General features: G+C 40.7%; 1 protein-coding gene across 5 annotated transcripts in view; it reads right to left on the bottom strand.

The window, feature by feature from the left end:
* Positions 1-994: 994 nt before the first annotated feature.
* Positions 995-19,809, bottom strand: part of PRKG2 (protein kinase cGMP-dependent 2) — a 105,416-nt gene continuing 86,601 nt past the window's right edge. For 4 of the 5 annotated variants that reach the window (XM_045473610.1, XM_045473608.1, XM_045473611.1 and 1 more), the window contains 4 exons: positions 15,965-16,087; positions 14,730-14,792; positions 6,722-6,788; positions 1,948-3,918 (listed from right to left, as the gene is read on the bottom strand). In XM_045473610.1, the coding sequence (XP_045329566.1) occupies positions 3,823-3,918; positions 6,722-6,788; positions 14,730-14,792; positions 15,965-16,087 (349 nt within the window). In that variant the 3' untranslated portion in view covers positions 1,948-3,822. Of the gene's footprint in view, positions 1,870-1,947; positions 3,919-6,721; positions 6,789-14,729; positions 14,793-15,964; positions 16,088-19,809 lie in introns of those variants that run through there. The other variant, XM_045473609.1, reaches the window with a different exon arrangement.

The following is a 19,809-nucleotide window of genomic DNA, read 5'->3' as shown; positions in this document are numbered from 1 at the left end:
TATCCTTTGATGGTCTTAGTATTCAATGTTGGAAGTGTGCTGATAGACGGTTTGTTTACTTAGTTCACATACTTTTTGACCTAAAAGAATATATCCAAGGAATTACACCTGAGGAGCCTTATCCATACTGGAATGGATTTAGATGACAAGATCCTAGATCTTAAGCCTGTGCCTGATGCTGTAATGAAATTATATTTTTAGGGAGGCTCTTGGGAGGGAATGTGTTTCTTTTGCGTATATAATAGTATAACTCACCTGGGACAAGAAAGTGGATTGTGTCAGGTTTTAAAATTGCTTGCAAATTCTTTAAAACTCTCTTCATTAAGAAGTGAAGTCTATGTTCCTTCTCATCAAATCTGAGTGGGCTTTGAGTGTTTCCACCAACAGAATATGTGACTCCAGGGATGGTTCATAAAAAAATATATAGCTTCTCCCTTGTTTCCTGGAATGCTTGCTCTTGAAACCCTAAGATTCCATGAAAGGAGTCTGACTAGTTTAAGAACACCACAATGTGAGGAATCCAAGCTGTGGAGAGGACATGTGCAGGCACTCTGGTCAGAAGTCCTAGTCTTGAGTGTCCTCAGTCTAGGCTCCAGATAGTGAGTAACAAGGCTTTAGGTGATTCTAGGTTCCGGCTATTGAAGTTACCCCAGTCTATGAGTCTTTCCCCCTGATGTCCCAGATATTGTGGTGCAGAGACAAGCCATCTTCTCTGTGTGTTTGAATTCCTGACCCACAGAATCTAGGATAATAATAAGACCGTTGTTCTAAGCAACTAAATTGTGGTTGTTATATAGTCATAATAACTGGGACTAAGCTATGAAAAACCACAACAGTGAAATTGTGAATGAAATGCACATGGAAGACAATGTCTAGCTTTGAGGGCAATCAACAGTCAGTACGTTTATGATTACTTTAGAATCTTGTGTGAATCAGATAAAAGATGTAAATACCCCTAGCACAATGCCTAGCAATAAAGAACAAGGATTTATTATTATGCCAAAAGAAATATATGTATATATTTATTTCCAAATGGTTATTATCAGTGACCTACAAGTATTAATATTCTGGCCCAATACTCCAAAGCTTTACATGTATATCTCTGAGTTACAGATGAATAAAGATATGGTTTACTGTTCACACAAATCTGGGCAGAGCTAGAATTCAAACCCAGATCTTTTTAACTTCAAAACTCTTACTTTTCATCATTATATTCTTCTCCCTCCAGACATTTTCATATTTAGAGAAAATATTCAGAAACTACAATTGTGAAAAGTTGGCCCCAAAGAGAAGAGCCTCAAGAATGAAAACTTAACCTTGCATTTGGAAAAGAGAGAACAAGAGTGATTTAATGATCAGGAATACAATGGGCTGTATTTTCTAAGAATATATATACACATATATGTCCTTAATTCATAAAAAATTAGAGTTTAGAAATGTAGGTGAGCTGTTAATAAAGCACTTCATTTTGGTGAGGATTAATTCTTCATCTTTACTTCATGATTTAAAAGAAGAAGATAAATACTGATTTTAATTGGAACAACTGTACATACAGATATCAATGATACATAGGTTCAAGACTAAATGGTTATTAAGTCCCCTTTGATTCTAACAGAGACGGTAACAGTAGCTCCCACCTATGCAGCATTGATTATTTCACAGATATCAGCAAAGGACTCTTTGGGTGTCTTTGTTAAGGCCTGAAACAGGCCTCTAAAGTAGGTACCACTTTACCATGCCTTCTTCTACAGGTGAGAAAGCTAGTGCTCTACTCAAAGTAGTGAACTCAGTTTCCCAAGGTCACCCAGCTAGGAAACAGTGGAATTATTGGGATTATATGATGGTTCATTTCTTCATCTTTATAAAGTACTGTAAAGGAAACAAAATAAAATCAAATGTGGAGATTGTATACTGATATGGCCAATCACAGGCAAAATAAAACTGTAGTACTCTCAGTTGGTTTTTATTGTATGTATGTAAGTCTTTTTTGAATTACAACTATTGATCTCCTTTGAGAATATTAATTATTATTATAACTATATAATTCTAATATCCATCCAATGCATAAATTTTCTACATTTATAGGTGGGCAATTTAAAAATATATACATGAAAAACATACAATGCTTACAAACCAAATGCAAATAAAAATCTCTTAAAAATCTTAGAAATTCATTAAGCAGGTTATGTTGATCCTATTAAAAATGCTTTGTCTATGTACAATACATAATCTTTAAAAATACTACTCCAGGAAACAAAAATTCTTTGGTTCAGCAAAAGGATTCTCTAAATGTGGAAATTCAGTTTGTTAAGGATGCACCTTCTTGGGTTGGGCCTCACTTAACTGGTTTCACTTTTCAGGAAGCATATAGCTGACTCTTTCTGAATGCTGAAAATATGGGTGGAGAGTGGGTAGAGGTTGCTTTTCCCATAGAACATTAGCATGTGAAAATATAACCAGAAGCTTGAATAATGCAGGAACTTAGATGTTATTTTTACTCTGCCAGATCAAAAAGATACAGAGAAAGTCTGCTTCCCATCCATTTGGTAGGATTTTGGTCGATACATAAAAACATTCTCTAGTAAACTTCTTAGGCACTGGCATCCAATGCCATTGAAACTAGTCTATTCATCATCTGGAAGGTTGTGAGAAGACAGAAGGGCACATCCTGGATGTCCCTTTTACTTAAGTCCTATGACTTCCCGAGGTGCTTGCCTACCTCAAAAATCTAAAATTATAAACACATCCATGACTCAATTCTCCTTAAAAAGTTATTGATACAACAGTGATTACAGTGCATCAACATTAGTCAATGGGACTTTCATTAAAAATTAACTGTGGTTATTCTATACTCTTGATTGATTAACAGCAACATTCATAGAACTGGCCAAAATTCTCAGGGTTTCAGAGTCAGCAACCTGACCCATTAGAAATTATTCTCCTCCATATTTAATGAGAAGAAAAAGCCTTCACGATTTTGTGTCTGTGCGTTTTCTACTTTGCTTGGGAAAATATTTAGCATATAAGATAAAACCTTTCCAAAGGCCCATCACCTGATCACACATTATAACTACTTTTAACAAGGCTTTTGAAAAGTCTCTGAGGTATCACAGCTGGTCACAGGAGAATGAAAAATATTTTTTGCTTTATTTTTTCCAAGTTCCCCAATGGAATATAATTACTGGCTGGATGAATTAACTCATTTATGTTAGGAAGTGGTACCACTAATACTTAAACTTGCCTTTCCCAGACCAGCACCAGAAACATGTTAACATGTTTTTAGGTGGAATGCAGGTGAAAATCAAGAGCTTGTATGGACTACAAAGATTTCTGCAAACCACGACTTTGAGATGCCGTAATGCTTACATGGAATTGCTGTCACAGGGAAAGCCTTCTGAACCTCACCCCTGTTCTTCCTTCCATTTGCGTGACTTAGTTGCTCAAAGGCAAGACACTTTTTAAACCTTATTAGGATTCAAAGGAGACAAGTATGATTGGGATGGAGCAACAGATTGCAGAGAAAATGGTGCCCCATCAGCACAACTGGTTCAGACTGTGGAGAGGGGAATAGGATAGCCTTCAGCATTTGAGAAAAGCGAAGAATAGAATACATGAATAATTCACAGCATCTAAATGAGACATTATAATTCAGAACCACCTTCATAGCCACATCGTCCACCCAGCTCATGGCCAGGGATTCCTCTTCCCTAATGGTCTTCCAAAAGATATTATAATACTCCAAAGAGAGAAATGATCACTACTGGGTTATTGGTCCTTACACTCTTCTTCTGTATGTATTGGCAGTAATCATCTTTTCTTCTGTCAGAAGTCTTTATCCCAGCCTGATAGTTCATCTGGAGGCACACCCTTTTCAGGGGGATACTTGTCAAAGTAGCTGTGGTCTGTGGGTCCACTGAGCTAATAGAGGAAGAATTAAACCAAAGGTGAGGAGAACGTTGACTGAGCAAGCTATTATATATAGGTAATGCTTCTTATATTTGAACAACGATTTTATACTGCAATCACTGGTAAGTTACATGTAAGGAAAAGATGACCATTTATCATTAAAAAAATTTTTTTTACATTTATTTATTTTTGATAGACAGAGAGAGACAGAGCACAAGTGGGGGAGGCGCAGAGAGAGAAGGAGACACAGAATCCGAAGCAGGCTCCAGGCTCTGAGCTGTCAGCACAGAGCCCGATGCAGGGCTCAAACCCATGAACCGCAAGATCGTGACCTGAGCCGAAGTTGGACGCTCACCCAACTGAGCCACCCAGGCGCCCCTACCAATTATCATTTTTGAGCCTCAATGGATCTGATCACTGCATTACATTCAATAGAAGCTTCCTGGCCTGAGGAGGTACATCCAAAAGAAAAAGTGGTAGAAATTATATCTTTTTTTTTTTCAGATTGAAAAACATTTTAACAGCAAATATTTTTAAAAAATCAAAATTTGCCACTTTTAAATACTTTTTCCACTTTATAAAAGTGGATTTTTATACGGTTAATTGACCCATATAAAGTTTCCAGAATGCCAAAGGGTCAATTTAAAATATGACTGACCCTGTTCAAAGAGTGAAATGATTCTGGAATTAAACTATTTTGCAAATCAGATGGTTTTCAATTATTTGCTTGCAAACAAAATTTAAAAGTACACAACTGGACTCTCAGCTGATAAATCAGTACAAATACTACTTATGGGAGGTCATAATGTGTTTTTAGAGGAGGTTGGAGATCACTCATAAGGTATTCAAAGCAACACTGCTAATATAAAACCTTCCATTCCCACTTATCTATGTGAACACAGCTCTTAGCATTTATATCCATATAATTTTAAATATTTATTGTATTTATTTATTTTTGAGAAAGAGATAGATAGAGAGAGAGAGAGAGAGAGCACAAGCAGGGGATGGGCAGACAGAGAGGGAGACACAAAATCCAAAACAGGCTCCAGGCTCTGAGCTGTCAGCACAGAACCCCATGCGGGGCTTAAACTCATGAGCAGTGAGATCATGACCTGAGCCAAAGTCAGACGTTTAACCAACTGAGCCACCCAATATAATTTTAAAAAAGAATAGAATTGATGTGGACCCTGAACCCATTCCCATTCTTTTATTATTATTGTTATTTTTATTATTATTATTTAATTTCAGAGAGAGAGAGACACAGCATGAGTGGGAGAGAGGGGCAGTGAGAGAGAGAGAATCTTGAGCCCAGTGAGCCCGATCCCATGACTCGGGCAAAATCAAGAGTTGGACGCTCAACCTACTGAGCCATGCAGGCACCCCCTGATCCCATTTTTTTAATAAGTGACATTTCTCTCTTTTCAGGAAATATTTGTTAAATACTTACTTTAAAATTTTATAACATATTTCTGTTGATTGATACTCAATGCTATAAAAATGTAATTATAACTGAATCCAGAAGAAATATTTATGTTGTCACAGAAATTTCTGTTTTTTCACAGGGATTTTAAAATTTAGAAAACTATAGTTCAAAGGCATTTAAAGAATACTCAAATACTGGCAAGCATAGGAATACTTTTACATAAATAATTTTTTTTTAGGGAAAATAGGATGGGAATATAAAAATATAAATTCAGGGAGAAAAAAGAATTATGTAATATTGCTGTCAGTATTTTTTATTTTTTAAGTATATTTATTTACTTTGAGAGACAGAGACAGACAGAGAGAGAGAGAGAGAGAGAGAGAGAGAAAGAGCATAAGGTGGGGTGGGGGGAGAGGGGCAGAAATAGAGAATCCCAAGCCGGTTCTGAGCTGTCAGCGCAGAGCCCAAGGCGGGGCTCCATCTCAGGAACCATGAGATCATGACCTGAGCCAAAATCAAGAGTCAGATGTTTACCCCACTGAGCCACCCAGGCGTCCCGCTGTCTGTATTTTTTAAGTGGCTGATGGGCATCAAATCTCACTGGTATTTAGATCACATTGTATATATTTAAAGGAGGAATGTTTTACTTCAAAATGTCAATATTTACAACAAACTAGAAATCACATCCTTCACAATGATTTAAGCATGTGATGAAAACACTGAGATGTCAATCTAAAAATGTACGAGGGAGTCACAGATCTTTAAAATTCCAGTAACGAGAACACCGCATAGAGTCTGTAGGGTGTTGACCTAGATCATTCCTGAGTCATTCTTCCCTTTGCAAGTTAGCAGATGATCTGCTTTCTCTAGAGCTGGGCTGTCCAACCAGCAACAGGTGGTGACTGAGCACGTGGAAGGTGGCTAGTTCAAAGTGAGATTGCTGTAACTGTAAAATCCACTTGGGATTTCAAAAACAGTATGGAAAAATGAACGTGACATCTCATTAAAATTTTATATCGATGACACATCAAAACGGCAAGTTTTTAATACGCTGTAGTGATTAAAATTAATTTCACCCGTTTCGTTTTCCTATGGCTAACTAGAAAATTTTAAATAATACGTATGATTCATATTATATACTTCTAGAGCCCTTTGTCAGTCTGACCAACACCAACGACATGGGGGCTTAGATTTATATGTAACTGGTTGCTGAGAATTGAGCTAATCGCCATCAAATAAGAAATGCTACTTAGTCCCTATAATCACAACTGCTGTGACATTTTCACTGACTTTTAAAAACCGATTAAAAAATCTAAACTGTGGCACACACGAAAGACACCCGTATTCTGCTTATAAAAACAGAAACTAGAACAAATGGAGTAGATACCATACCTCTCTTTGTAAAGGTGATGGAAGGTTCCGCGCTTTCAGTCCCTCCCAATTAAAACCATTTAACCACCTGAGAAGTAAAAAGAGTACAGAGGACTATTACTCGCCAGATCAACTCTTAACACATCAAGGTGTCTGTCAGTCCATTCTGTTGCCCTCTCCCCACCCACGACAGTGCAGCTGCAAGTGGCCGGTGGAAAAATGCATGTCTGTCTGGTTGTCTGCTGTCACATTAAATCCATGCCCACTACCCTCAAGGGGGCAGTTAATGCTGCCCAGCAACTGGCCTAGATTTCCCTGTTGTCCCACCCATTGTCACACTCCCCTAGACTCATAATTCATACTTGGGCCTCCCTCCTCAAACTTCCAGAAACCTTCCCCACCTCCATCCTCACTCCCAAATGGTGACCTGGCTTCCTGTTTCACTGAAAAAAACTGAGTTGCCACAATCCCCTACCAGCATATCTGCCTGCCTGTCCACATCCACGTGCTTGCAACCCTGGTGCACCAGGGTTAATTCGGTAAGCTCAGCTCAGCTCCTCCACTGGGTACTTGATCCTGGAGACATCTCTATTCAGAGGCATGTATCTGCCATTGTCCTCTCTCTTGAATCTTTAATGTCTACCTGCTAGATCGTTCCCATCAGTATGGGGGCATTTTATTTCTTCCAAACACAAAAACACCTTCCCTTTGTTTTTAAATTTTATTTATTTATTTTGAGACAGAGAGAGAGAGAGAGAGAGACAGAGAGAGCACAGGAGGGGGGAGAGAGAGAGAGAGAGAGAGAGAGAGAGAGAGAGAGAGAGAGAGAGAAAGAGAGAGTCCTAAGCAGGCTCCACACTGTCAGCATAGAGCCCAACGTGGGGCTCAAACTCACGAGTCCTCAAATAATGACCTGAGCCAATATCAAGAGTCAGACGCTTAACCAACTGAGCCACCCAGGCACCCCCAAAATGCCCTCCCTTGACCTGAGTGCCCATCCAACTTTCACTTTATTTTTCTCCCCCCACCACAGGAAAACTCCTGGGAAGAATGATCTAATCCCTCTACTTACCAATTTTCTCCTGACTGCACCTGTATTTCTCCTGAATGCAATCAGCATTCACCCCCTTCACTCCTGTGAACTCTTCAATTCTCTTTTTGTCTTACTTAACCTATGAGCATTTGCCATGGTTCATCACTCAGGCTTCCTGAAATACTGTTTTCACTTGGCTTCCAAGACATGTTATTCTCCTACCTTTCTGGGTGCTGTCCCTCCTTTCCCACTGCTATTTCCATAGGAAATCAGTGTGCTCCAGGGCTCAGTCCTTGAACCTTCTTTTTTCAACTACCCTCATTTCCTGGGTAAACTCATTCAGTCTTATAGCTTTGGATAGCATTTATACACTGGTTAACCATTTCTATTTCCAATCAAGAGCTCTCCATTGCTTCCCAGGCTAATAGCTACAGCTGCTATTCCCCATCTCCTAAGTAGGTGTCTAACCTGCATCTAGCATGTAGCAGGCCCACACTGGAGGTCCAAATGTTCTCCCAACGAGCTGGCCTCAACTCTTCCAGTTGTTCCAACCAAAGACCTTGGAGTTATCCTTTCTCTCATCTCTACCTCAGTCCAAATGCAAATCTTGTCAGTGTTACCTTCAAAATCTATCTGAATTCAGAATGTGAAAAATTCTCATCACCTTCACTCTACCAGCATGGGCCAAGCCACTACTATTCCTCACCTGTATTATTGCAATAACTTCCCAAGAGGTCTTCCTGCTTTTGTCCACAGGAAATCACTGAGCAGCAAGTGTGATCATTTAAAACATAAGTCAGATCACGTCAGACCTTTGTTCAACCCCCACCCCCAATGCTTCCCATTTTGCTCAGTGTGAAAGGCCAAGACTTCACTGTAATCCCTAAGGCCTTGCACACCACCCTTTCCACCACCACCCCATACCCCACCTCACCACCGTCCTACTTTCCTTCCTCTCTTCTTCCTCGTTCTTCCAACAAGGCAGAGATGCTCCCACTTGCAGACCTTTGCACTCAAAGCTAGATGGTTCTTTCCCCAGATTTGCATGTGGTTTGTTCCCTCCACACTGTCAGGTCTTTTCTCAAAGATCATTTTCTTGGTGAGGTCTTCTTTGACCATCCAATGTATCATCTCACCTCCACACCCCCCCACCCCACTTCTTATCCTCCTTCCTGCTTTAGTTCTCTGCTATCTGATGTATCTGCCATATACTTTACTTAGTTATCCTGTTCATCCTATCTTCCCCGCTAGAATGTTAGCTCCATGAGGACAAGAATTTTCATCTGTTTGCTTTCCTTCTGTGTCCCTGACACTAGGAGGAAGACTAGTCATCAAACCAGGCTCAATAAATGTTTGTTGAATAACTGAATGACTCTTCAAGAGAAGACACTTATGCATAACCTCTTCCTATCATGTCTTAGAATATCATTCCACCTTGGTGGTGCTCTTGGTGATTTGTATACAAAAAGCTCCAAGATAAAAAGGTATTTTACGATAATCTGTAATGAGGTTAAGCTGATAGCCAGACGAAGTTTCTTTTTATTTATTGCTTCCACATCATTAATCTAAAAATGAAATTATCTAGGGGTGCCTGGGTGGCTCAGTCAGTTAAGTGTACAACTTTGGCTCAGGTCATGATCTCATGGTTCATGAGTTCGAGCCCTGCATCAGGCTCTGTGCTGTCAGCCTCCCTCTCCAGATCCTCTGCCTCCCTCCCACTCTTCCCCTCCCCTGCTTTTGCTCTCTCCCAATCTCTCTCCCTCTCAAAAGTAAATAAAAACATTTTTTTTTAAAAAAGAAGAAAATAAAATAAATAAATAAACAAACAAACAAACAAATAAATAAATAAATGTAATGATCTGGTCTTTAGGACACATATCAAACTTGGTGGGTTGGAAATGCAACAGTAGAAGTAAGGAGGCCTTGCTTCTCTTGGATGTAAATAATGTATTCTGTCTCTTGGAATCTTATAAGGAACATGTAATAATACTCTTCTATACCCACTGATTTTTTCTATTGAAAAGCTCGCCAGCACAATTTATGCAAAGTCAGTTTGGTCCCAGGCATCAAAAACAAACAAACAAACAAACAAACAAACAAAGGTCCTGCTTTTAGGATATTTATATTTTGGTAGGAGTTTACAAGGAAATAAACAAAACAAATAAACAATACTAATACTTAATTTCAGATACTAGTAAGGACTAGGAAGATAAAAGGGAATAACGTGGTGGCGGGTGACTGAGATAGGATGTTAGGACCGGCTGGAATGAAGAGAGGGGAGATCCATGGGAAAACTCGTGGCAAGGCCCTAAATGAAAGGAAGTGATGGAAATGAGCCGAGGGGTGGTGAATGGAGAGGAAACTAGAACAAAAAATAAGGTATCTGAGAACTGGCCAGAGGCCAGGCCACGTAAGCCTTGTAGAACATAGTATGGAATCAGGATTTTATGCTTAATGGGAAGCCATTAGAAAGTTCTAAGCAAGGGGCACCTGGATGGCTCAGTCAGTGAAGCGTCCGACTCTTGATCTTGGCTCAGGTCATGATCTCACGGTTTGTGAGTTTCGGCCCTGCATCAGGCCCCATGCACCAACAGTACAGAGCCTGCCTGGGATTCTCTCTCTACCTCTCTCTCTGCTCCCGATCCCCACTTGCTTTCTCTCTCAGAATAAATTAAAAAAGCAAACTTAATAAAATGTGTCAAATCCAAGTAGGAAGAGGAAAAAAGTCACTCTCAGTGACATCACACTGTCAGTGAGAAGCCTGCTTGGGATTCTCTTGCTCCTTTACTCTATGTCACTCCCCCGCTTGTGCCTCTCTCTCTCTCTCTCTCTCTCTCTCTCTCTCTCCCTCTCTCTCTCTCAGAATAAATAAACTTAAAAAAAGATTTAAAAAAGGAAGAAGAAAAAAAAGAAAGTTCTAAGGAAATGACGGAATCTAAGCACACTTCCAAAGGATAATTCTGGCTGCTGTGTGGAGCATGACCACAGGGGGCCGTGATGCGGCAGGGCCTTGGTAGAGATGTGAGGCTGAAGGCTGGGTGATTTTGGGAGGCTGTCCCACTCCTGTCTGTGAGCCACGCCAGAAGTTATGTTGTTCCATCTTTTTTTTTTTTTAATGTTCATTTATTTATTTTTGAGTGAGAGAGAATGTGAACTGGGGAGGGGCAGAGACGGAGGGAGACAGAGAATCCCAAGCAGGCTTCACTGACAGCACAGAGCCTGACACGGGGCTAGAACTCACAAATGGTGAGATCATGACCTGAGCCAAAATCAAGAGTGGGATGTTTAACTGACTAAGCCACCCAGGCTCTCTATGCTCTTCCATCTTTTCTAATCTCTTCCCACCCCTGGAGTTGGTCTTCATTCAGTCTCTGGCTTCCCCATTCCAAGTCTAAGCTTAGCAAGACAAAAAGTACTATAAACAGAGGGAAGGCTCTAGTACATTCCATTTCAGATGCCATTCTTAACCGAAAGGGCCATTTTAGTGAAAGCTGTTGAGACACTAATCAAAGAGTGAAAGTCAGACAGCAGCCCCAACTGTATGGCTTCCTCTGTTCTTGCTACAAAACCACAGAAGTCCTCTCCCTGATCCACCCATCAGCTTCTTTGCATAGACTGAGGCTCCGTTTTTAGGGATTTCTAGGTGCACAGTTATGTGGATTCTTTTCTTTTGCCACCAGATATTGCCACAATTTCTTTTAACACATTTTACAGTGCTCTCTCCCCAGAAGCTACTCCATAAATATTAATAAAAATCACTGCTGTTACTCTACCGAATCAAAGAGCCTATACATTTTTCGCTGAGTACTTGTTACAATTTGACTTATGGCAATATTTACTTAACATGAGTGGCCATTCACTTAACACTTGGCCTTTTGACACCAACCACATTTTAAGTAATGCCAGTGCCAGCATGCATTCATGTGGGAAAAACATTCACCAAAAAAATATTAGCAGCAATGGCACATAAATTGCTTCTTCATTTTTAGAAGCCCCGTAGAAGCTATTCTTTGAAAGTAATTTTAGTGGCTAGACCTATTAATGGTAACGTTAAGACACCTGAAACAAATTATTCCCCTATCTAGCAGGAAATATTTAATTGCATCCTACAAATATATTATCCCTCTTTTCAGATAGGTGTTGGGAGACGTGATCGGTGCCTAGTTTATAAGTTAGCTCAGAAATAGGGGAGGGAGGCGCTCTGATCATTTTTAGTTCAGGTGACTTAACTCAGAATGGACAACCAACAACAGGCCATGTTAAACTGTATTGTTTTTATTTATTTTTTTTTTAAGTATTTTTTTTCAACGTTTATTTATTTTTGGGACAGAGAGAGACAGAGCATGAACGGGGGAGGGGCAGAGAGAGAGGGAGACACAGAATCGGAAACAGGCTCCAGGCTCTGAGCCATCAGCCCAGAGCCCGACGCGGGGCTCGAACTCACGGACCGCGAGATCGTGACCTGGCTGAAGTCGGACGCTTAACCGACTGCGCCACCCAGGCGCCCCATAAACTGTATTGTTTTTAAATACAAACTTAAAGTGAATGGTTCTCTAAGAAAAAAGCATATGTTTTACTTTAGAGAAGAGTGGGAAAATCTGATGGCAAATTTCAGAAAGATATTCTTTTTAAGTCCAAGAATATACTGAGTAGGGAAGCTCTAAGCCTTGGAGACATGTAGAAGGTTTTAGAACCCTCCTACTTGAAGGCAGGGAGAGATCTCTTTTTCAGGTCCCCCCTGCCTCAGCTTTGTATCATAAGAAGCACTACAAAAATCAGATGAGGGGCGCCTGGGTGGCGCAGTCGGTTGGGCGTCCGACTTCAGCCAGGTCACGATCTCGCGGTCTGTGAGTTCGAGCCCCGCGTCAGGCTCTGGGCTGATGGCTCAGCCTGGAGCCTGTTTCCGATTCTGTGTCTCCCTCTCTCTCTGCCCCTCCCCCGTTCATGCTCTGTCTCTCTCTGTCCCAAAAATAAATAAACGTTGAAAAAAAAATCAGATGAAATGATGTCTTTGAGCTCCTGGGGCTCACTGAACGGCACTGTGTAAATTTGGTACATCTCATTACTGACCTCTATCTCATGTGCGGCACTCTGTACCCTAATGCGGCAAAGAACATCCTGCCTGTTAAGAAGAGTGGGTAAATTAATCCCCACAGGGAAGGAAATTCAAAATTCTTCATTACCACGCTGACGTGAGAAAAGCCTTTAGTATCAATTTGTATGTGCATCCAATCACAATTTGACAGCACATTTAAATGAGCCTCAGGTAAATAAGAAATACAAGATAAAACCAGAGCCTGTTAACCCAACCATCCCAGAGCAAAACTGAAGACGCTTCTTTAATGAGAGAAAGGAGGACAATAATATTGGAAGAATGACTTTAACTGACAGGACACTTGTTTGCCTAATATGAATAGCGGGCTTATGTGTCATTTTATAATGAGAACAGAAATTGTGATAACAGCATGGAGAAAGAAAGATAAATTGGAATCTAAGACAAATAAGGAGCTTGACACTGAGGGCAATCCAAAGGATCACAAAGAACAATAAAATACCAAAAGCATTTTGATGTCTCTAAATGCGCAGAGGAGTCTGTATCATCCTCCCTCCCTCCTAACACACCCTTAAGGCAAGGCCCAATATGAATTTACAACGTTGAATACATGGCTTTATTTCAAGTAAGTTCATGAATAGATGGAGCAGGGCTGGCAGCAGGGGATTTTTTTTTTTTTTTTTTTTGAAGCTGCACCACTACTGTTAAAGCAAAATGAATAGTGTTTCTATTCAGAAGCTTCCCTCCCTTTATTTCCATGCTGCATTTATATGCCTCTGCTTCTTCAGTACAAAAAAAAAAAAAAAAAAAAAAAAAAAATCCAGATAGGAATGAAATACTGAGAGGTGTTTTCATTTCTAAACAGAAAACACTTTAGCGGGTTCACATGTTTTCAATGATGAAATTCTCAAATTTAGTTTTTCTTTTATCAATAGTACTATCAACAGGCGATATTTTATATCTGTATACCATGAGGAAAATTAAAACATCTTGAGGACTGCAGGATTTAGCTAGGCATCAATTTAAAAAAAAATCTGGGGGCACATGGGTGGCTCAGTCAGTTGAGCGTTTGACTCTTGATTTCAGTTCAGGTTATGATCCCAGGGTCATGGAATTGAGCCCCAAATGGGGCTCCACGCTAAGCACAGAGACTGCTTAAGATTTTCTCTCTCTCTCTCTCTCTCTCTCTCTCTCTCTTTCTCTCTCTCTCTGTCTCCCTCTGCCCTCTCCTCTGCTTGCGTTCTCTCTCTAAAAAAAATAAAAAATCTGAAAGGCTTTAACTCCTCATATGCAACCACATCAAAGAGGATAACTCATGCAAGTCACCCATGGTTCTAAAGACCAGCTTTAGAAATCCACAGAGCCAAAGAGATGCATATTAGATTATTGTATAAGGCTAAAACACTGTTTGAGGTTTTGTGGAAATCAATGTACTTTACCCCAAAAGTGAAATACAACACTAGGCTTCAAAATTTGGAGAGCTAGTCAGAGGAAAATTATATTTAAAATAAATACATATTATTACTAAAATTAAAAGAGAACACTATTTAACAGTTGATTTCTCTTTAATATTGACAACAGAGACTATATTGTACTTTACTCATAAATCAAAGGTCAAAATTAAAAATTAATTCGTCTATAGAATCAAGTTGATATTAAAAAAAAATAAGAATAGCAGTGTATAAAAAGCTAAGTCACTATAACTTAAAGACGTGATTTTGTCACTTGTTTTAGAACTTCATCCATTCTTGATGTGAGTTTCCAACAGTAAAGAAATGAGACGGATTATTGTAACTGCACCTAGTAAAACACAAATTAAAAAGAAAACCACTAAAAAGGAAAAACTGAGCATCCGTAAAGGGACCCTTGTGACCTACTGAGAGAAGCTTCATTTTTTTTCTATAAATTTTTTTTTTTTTTCTGGCAGAGAATTAGCTATGTACCTGTGTCTCTTAATGTCATTGATTCCATTCTTCAGATTTCCAAGTCTCTCCGTTGGATTTTGCCTAAAAAAAAAAAAAAAAAAAATGTTTTTTGAAAAGGCAATTTATAGTAATTATGCCTCAGTGAATTTTAAATTAAAATTTAACATTTTTTATATATATATTTGTTCATTCATTATTCAACAATATCCACAGACCAGGCAGCTGAGTAAAGGGAGATGAAAACCACACGCCCCTTTCTGGCATGTGTGTATGTATATAGACGTACATACCCCAGTGCTTTAAATGAGCTATGAATAAATGCTTAAAAGAACAGGAGGATGCTATCTTACCAACTTTGCTAAGAAACCAGAGAAAGCTTTCGAGAATCATTTACATCTGAGCTGGAATCTTAGAAACATGCAGAAATTTGTCAGCAGCCCACAGTTAGGTTTCACATCCTAAATTTACTCAATGGTAATGATTTAAAAAAAGAAAAACAGTTCAAAGATGAAAAAAAAGAAAACAGTGACAAAATAAAGTTAAAACACAAAGTCCAGAAGTCTTCTGTTCCCCAATAAATTATTTTTAAGGGTAAACAGAAATTTAGAATAATTTAAAATAAGGCTAGAGAAGTACTGTTTTTTAAAATGAAGGCTGAGAGGGCTTTTAGGAACATTTGATCATCACCACTGATTTTCTCTCAAAATAACAAGGTGGTAAGTTGAGAATCCTTTATTAAACTTAGGTTCATTTTGCCCTCTAACAGATAAAGGCGATTCTCAAAGATGAGCTGAAAAATGTGGATCTCTTTTAAACTGTAAGTAGGTACTATGATTCTGAAACATGAAGTAAACTCAAATTCCCAGTACAAAACAGAAAATGACTTCCTTTAAATATGATTTAGCTACATAGAAACGTACAAAAAGTAAACCTATACCTAATTTTAAAATGCATGGAAACAGGGGCGCCTGGGTGGCTCAGTCAGTTAAGCGGCTGACTTCGGCTCAGGTCATGATCTCACGGTCCGTGAGTTCGAGCCCTGCGTCGGGCTCTGTGCTGACAGCTCAGAGCCTGGAGCCTGTTTCAGATTCTGTGTCTCCCTCTCTCTGACCCTCCCCCGTTCATGTTCTGTCTCTCCCTGTCTCAAAAATAAATAAAACGTTAAAAAAAAATAAAAAAAAAATGCATGGAAACAGAAATGAGAACACTTCACACATTCCCCAGGAACTAGGGCTTTTAATTTTCATTCTCACCTGCAAAGCCTGCGAATCAAATCCTCAGGCCTTCTTGTTATCTTTCTGGGAAAATCCATTTTTTCAATTCCTTTGAGAATCAAATTGTAGGTCATCATTTGGTCAATCCCGGAAAAGGGAGGGCTGAAGAAAAGCCAAAACACGACACTAGGACCAACTTCTCAGATCCATTTACAACCGAGTTTCTTTTCTTTTCCTCCCTTCCACCCTCCCCCACTCTTTCTCCTTTGACATGAATAAAAAGTATATGTATATATGCAGGAAAATAGTTTCATTAGTTTCACATCACTTAACAAATTACACACATACACAAGAGATAATTTGTCAGGTGGTGATGATAATCACTAAAAAGAAAAATAAAGGAGGAGACAGAGTGACAGAGAGAGGTGTGATTTTCTTGGACCCAGTGGATAGGAAAAGCCTCTTCATAAGTTGACAATTGAGCGGCGGTACCAGTGGAGAGAGGGAGGAATGAGCCACACTTGTTATCTGCAGGCAAAAGACTGCAGGGTAACAGGTACAAAGGCCGTGAGTTAGGCGGGACCTGGGGTGTTCTGGGAACAGTGAGGGCAGGGTTGCTGGCAGAATGAGTAAGCAAGGAGGTGGGGAGTGGAAGAGATGGGGGCCGTATCATGTGAAGCTAGCGTATGATGGTAAGGGCCTAGGGATACGTTCTGAGTCAGATGATGGAGTTTACAGCAGAGTAAGCTTTAAAAAAAAAAAAAAGTGTCAAAAATGACCCGTGACAGCGCTGGTGGCAGGGGAAGTAAGGCCCAGTAGCCTGAACTGAGGATGGCAGAAGTGACGGTGGTGAGACATGGTTGGGTTCTGGATCTATTTAGATGGTAAAGCCAACAGGAATTGCTAATGGGGAGAGTGTGGTGTGTGGGAGGAAAAAAGGACTCAAGAATGATGCTAGTGTTTCGACCTATGGAATGGAGCTAGCATTCACCGAGAGAAGAAAAGCTGGAGTGGGGGCCAGAGGCGGGGGTGCAGGGGTACAGAGCAGGTTATGAAATATCCAAATAGAGTTATGTTGTAGATGTCCAAATAGGCTAAGCAGGCAGCTGAATTTAGGAGTCTGGCATTCAGGAAACAGGTCAGAGCTGGAGGTATGATTCTGGGGCATCATCAGATGATAGTTCCGGCTTGATGATACCAACTGAGGAGGGAGTAGACAGAAAAGGGATCAAGGACTGAAGCGGCCTGATGCTGAGAGGGCTGGAGGATGAGAAGGGTCCAGCAATGAAGACTGAGGTAGAGCCACCAGCGTGAGAAAAGAAATGAGAGAAAGGGAGGCCCCAGAAGCCACGTGAACAGAATGTTTCAAGGAAAGTGTTCCTGAGGTGAGTAAGAAAGCATTGAGACTTGGCCATTGAATTTGGATAACAGAAAAGCATAGATGACTTTCATGAACTACCCTGCCAATATCTTGGCCATGCTTGAGAACTTTTGCTCCTGAGAGTTCCCACTCTTAGTAATAAACCTGAAGTTAGGTGGGTGCACCAAGTGTGCAACAGAAGTCTGTGTTTTGCTTATAAAGAAAATAAGGGATGAAACAAAAGGTATTGCTATATTTTCAATACTTACGTATTTACAGCTATGTTGTGTCTGTTGTGTTTTGGTTTGTTTCAGTTCTTTTCTCATTTTCATTTACCTTCTGACTCTAGGGTTCGGGTCACTTAAAATGAACATTTCTCTTGCCCTACCCTGAAAACTTTACAAAAATAATTTCTCAACTTCTTTTTGACAGCTCAAAGCCACTTTAGCAAATCCACATTATTGAGGTTCCCCTCTTCCTTATTCGCTCCCTTGATTTCCCTACTCCTTGCAGCCGTTTATTCCAGCTGATAAAGACTGAGATGTATATTCTCTAGTTACCTACAAGAACCACGTGTGTCTCTTAGAAATGCCGCTGGCACATTTCCCAGGGATGAGGAACAAATTCTTGAGACAGAACTCCTTGTGTCCCAAGACTTTAAGAAACTTTCTCTCTGAATGACAGTCTGGACAATTTTCTCTTCTTTTCTTCAAAATCTTAAGCAACGAATATCGGAAAATGAATACAGATAATATAATCTTCTGTATCTGTGTGCTTAATGTATGTGGACACTGAGGTGACTATAGCCCACAGGTAATCTAACATTGGAATCTTTAGTGTGAAAGTTCAAGATTTTATGAAACTTGTTTTTTTTTTTTTTTTCAACGTTTATTTATTTTTGGGACAGAGAGAGACAGAGCATGAATGGGGGAGGGGCAGAGAGAGAGGGAGACACAGAATCGGAAACAGGCTCCAGGCTCTGAGCCATCAGCCCAGAGCCCGACGCGGGGCTCGAACTCACGGACCGCGAGATCGTGACCTGGCTGAAGTCGGACGCCCAACCGACTGCGCCACCCAGGCGCCCCTGAAACTTGTTTTTTTTTTTTTTTTCAACGTTTATTTATTTTTGGGACAGAGAGAGACAGAGCATGAACGGGGGAGGGGCAGAGAGAGAGGGAGACACAGAATCGGAAACAGGCTCCAGGCTCCGAGCCATCAGCCCAGAGCCTGATGCGGGGCTCGAACTCACGGACCGCGAGATCGTGACCTGGCTGAAGTCGGACGCTCAACCGACTGCGCCACCCAGGCGCCCCTGAAACTTGTTTTTTAATGTTTGCTTATTTTTGAGAGAGAAAGAGAGAAAGAGAAAGCGGAGGAGGGGCAGAGAGAGGAGACACAGAACCCGAAGCAGTGTCCAGGCTCTGAGCGGTCAGTACAGAGCCCGATTCAGGGCTCAAATCCACAATACCTGTGGTATATTCACAGGTGCCCCTATGAAACTCTTCTTAAATTTTTTTTTTTGGGGGCGCCTGGGTGGCTTGGTCGGTTAAGCGTCCGACTTCGGCTCAGGTCATGATCTCACGGTCCGTGAGTTCGAGCCCCTCGTCGGGCTCTGTGCTGACCGCTCAGAGCCTGGAGCCTGTTTCAGATTCTGTGTCTCCCTATCTCTCTGCCCCTCCCGTGTTCATGCTCTGTCTCTCTCTGTCTCAAAAATAAATAAACGTTAAAAAAAAATTAAAAAAAAATTTTTTTGGGGGGGTACGCCTGGGTGGCTCAGTCGGTTAAGTGTCTGACTTCAGCTCAGGTAATGATCTTGCGGTCCGTGAGTTCGAGTCCCGCGTCGGGCTCTGTGCTGACAGTTCAGAGCCTGGAGCCTGTTTCAGATTCTGTGTCTCCCTCTCTCTCTGACCCTCCCCCATTCATGCTCTGTCTCTCCCTGTCTCAAAAATAAATAAACGTAACGTTTATTTATTTTTGAGAGAGAGTGTGAGCCGAGAAGGGGCAGACAGAGAGGGAGACACAGAATCTAAAACAGGCTCCAGGCTCTGAGCTGTCAGCACAGAGCCCGACATGGGGCTTGAACCCACAACCCATGAGATCATGACCTGAGCCGAACTCTGGCACTCAACTGACTGAGCCACCCAGACGCCCCATATGAAACTCGTTAAGTATGTGTAGAGACGTGAATCCCCGTCAACAGACTCATTCCAGTATTTCCTATGTCACTCCATATGCAAATCCTCCCTGAATATAAGACTGACAACATTTGTTTATAAAAGTTTATAGGGATGATCGAAACAGTTTGAAACAGAGGCAGAAAATTGAACTGAATCCTGTGTGTATGTCCATGCATTACATTAAAAACACATATGGAGGCACCTGGGTGGCTCAGTCCATTAAATGTCCAACTTCGGCTCAGGTCAGGATCTCACCATTCAGTTCGTGAGTTCCAGCCCTGCATCAGACTGGTTGCTGTCAGCACAGAGCCCACTTCAGATCCTCTGTCCCCTCCCCCTCTCTCTCT

Source organism: Leopardus geoffroyi, chromosome B1, assembly GCF_018350155.1.
Source record: "Leopardus geoffroyi isolate Oge1 chromosome B1, O.geoffroyi_Oge1_pat1.0, whole genome shotgun sequence".
Taxonomy (NCBI): domain Eukaryota; kingdom Metazoa; phylum Chordata; class Mammalia; order Carnivora; family Felidae; genus Leopardus; species Leopardus geoffroyi.
The sequence above is the reverse complement of the archived record's forward strand: the minus strand, read 5'-3'. Positions and strand labels throughout refer to the sequence as shown.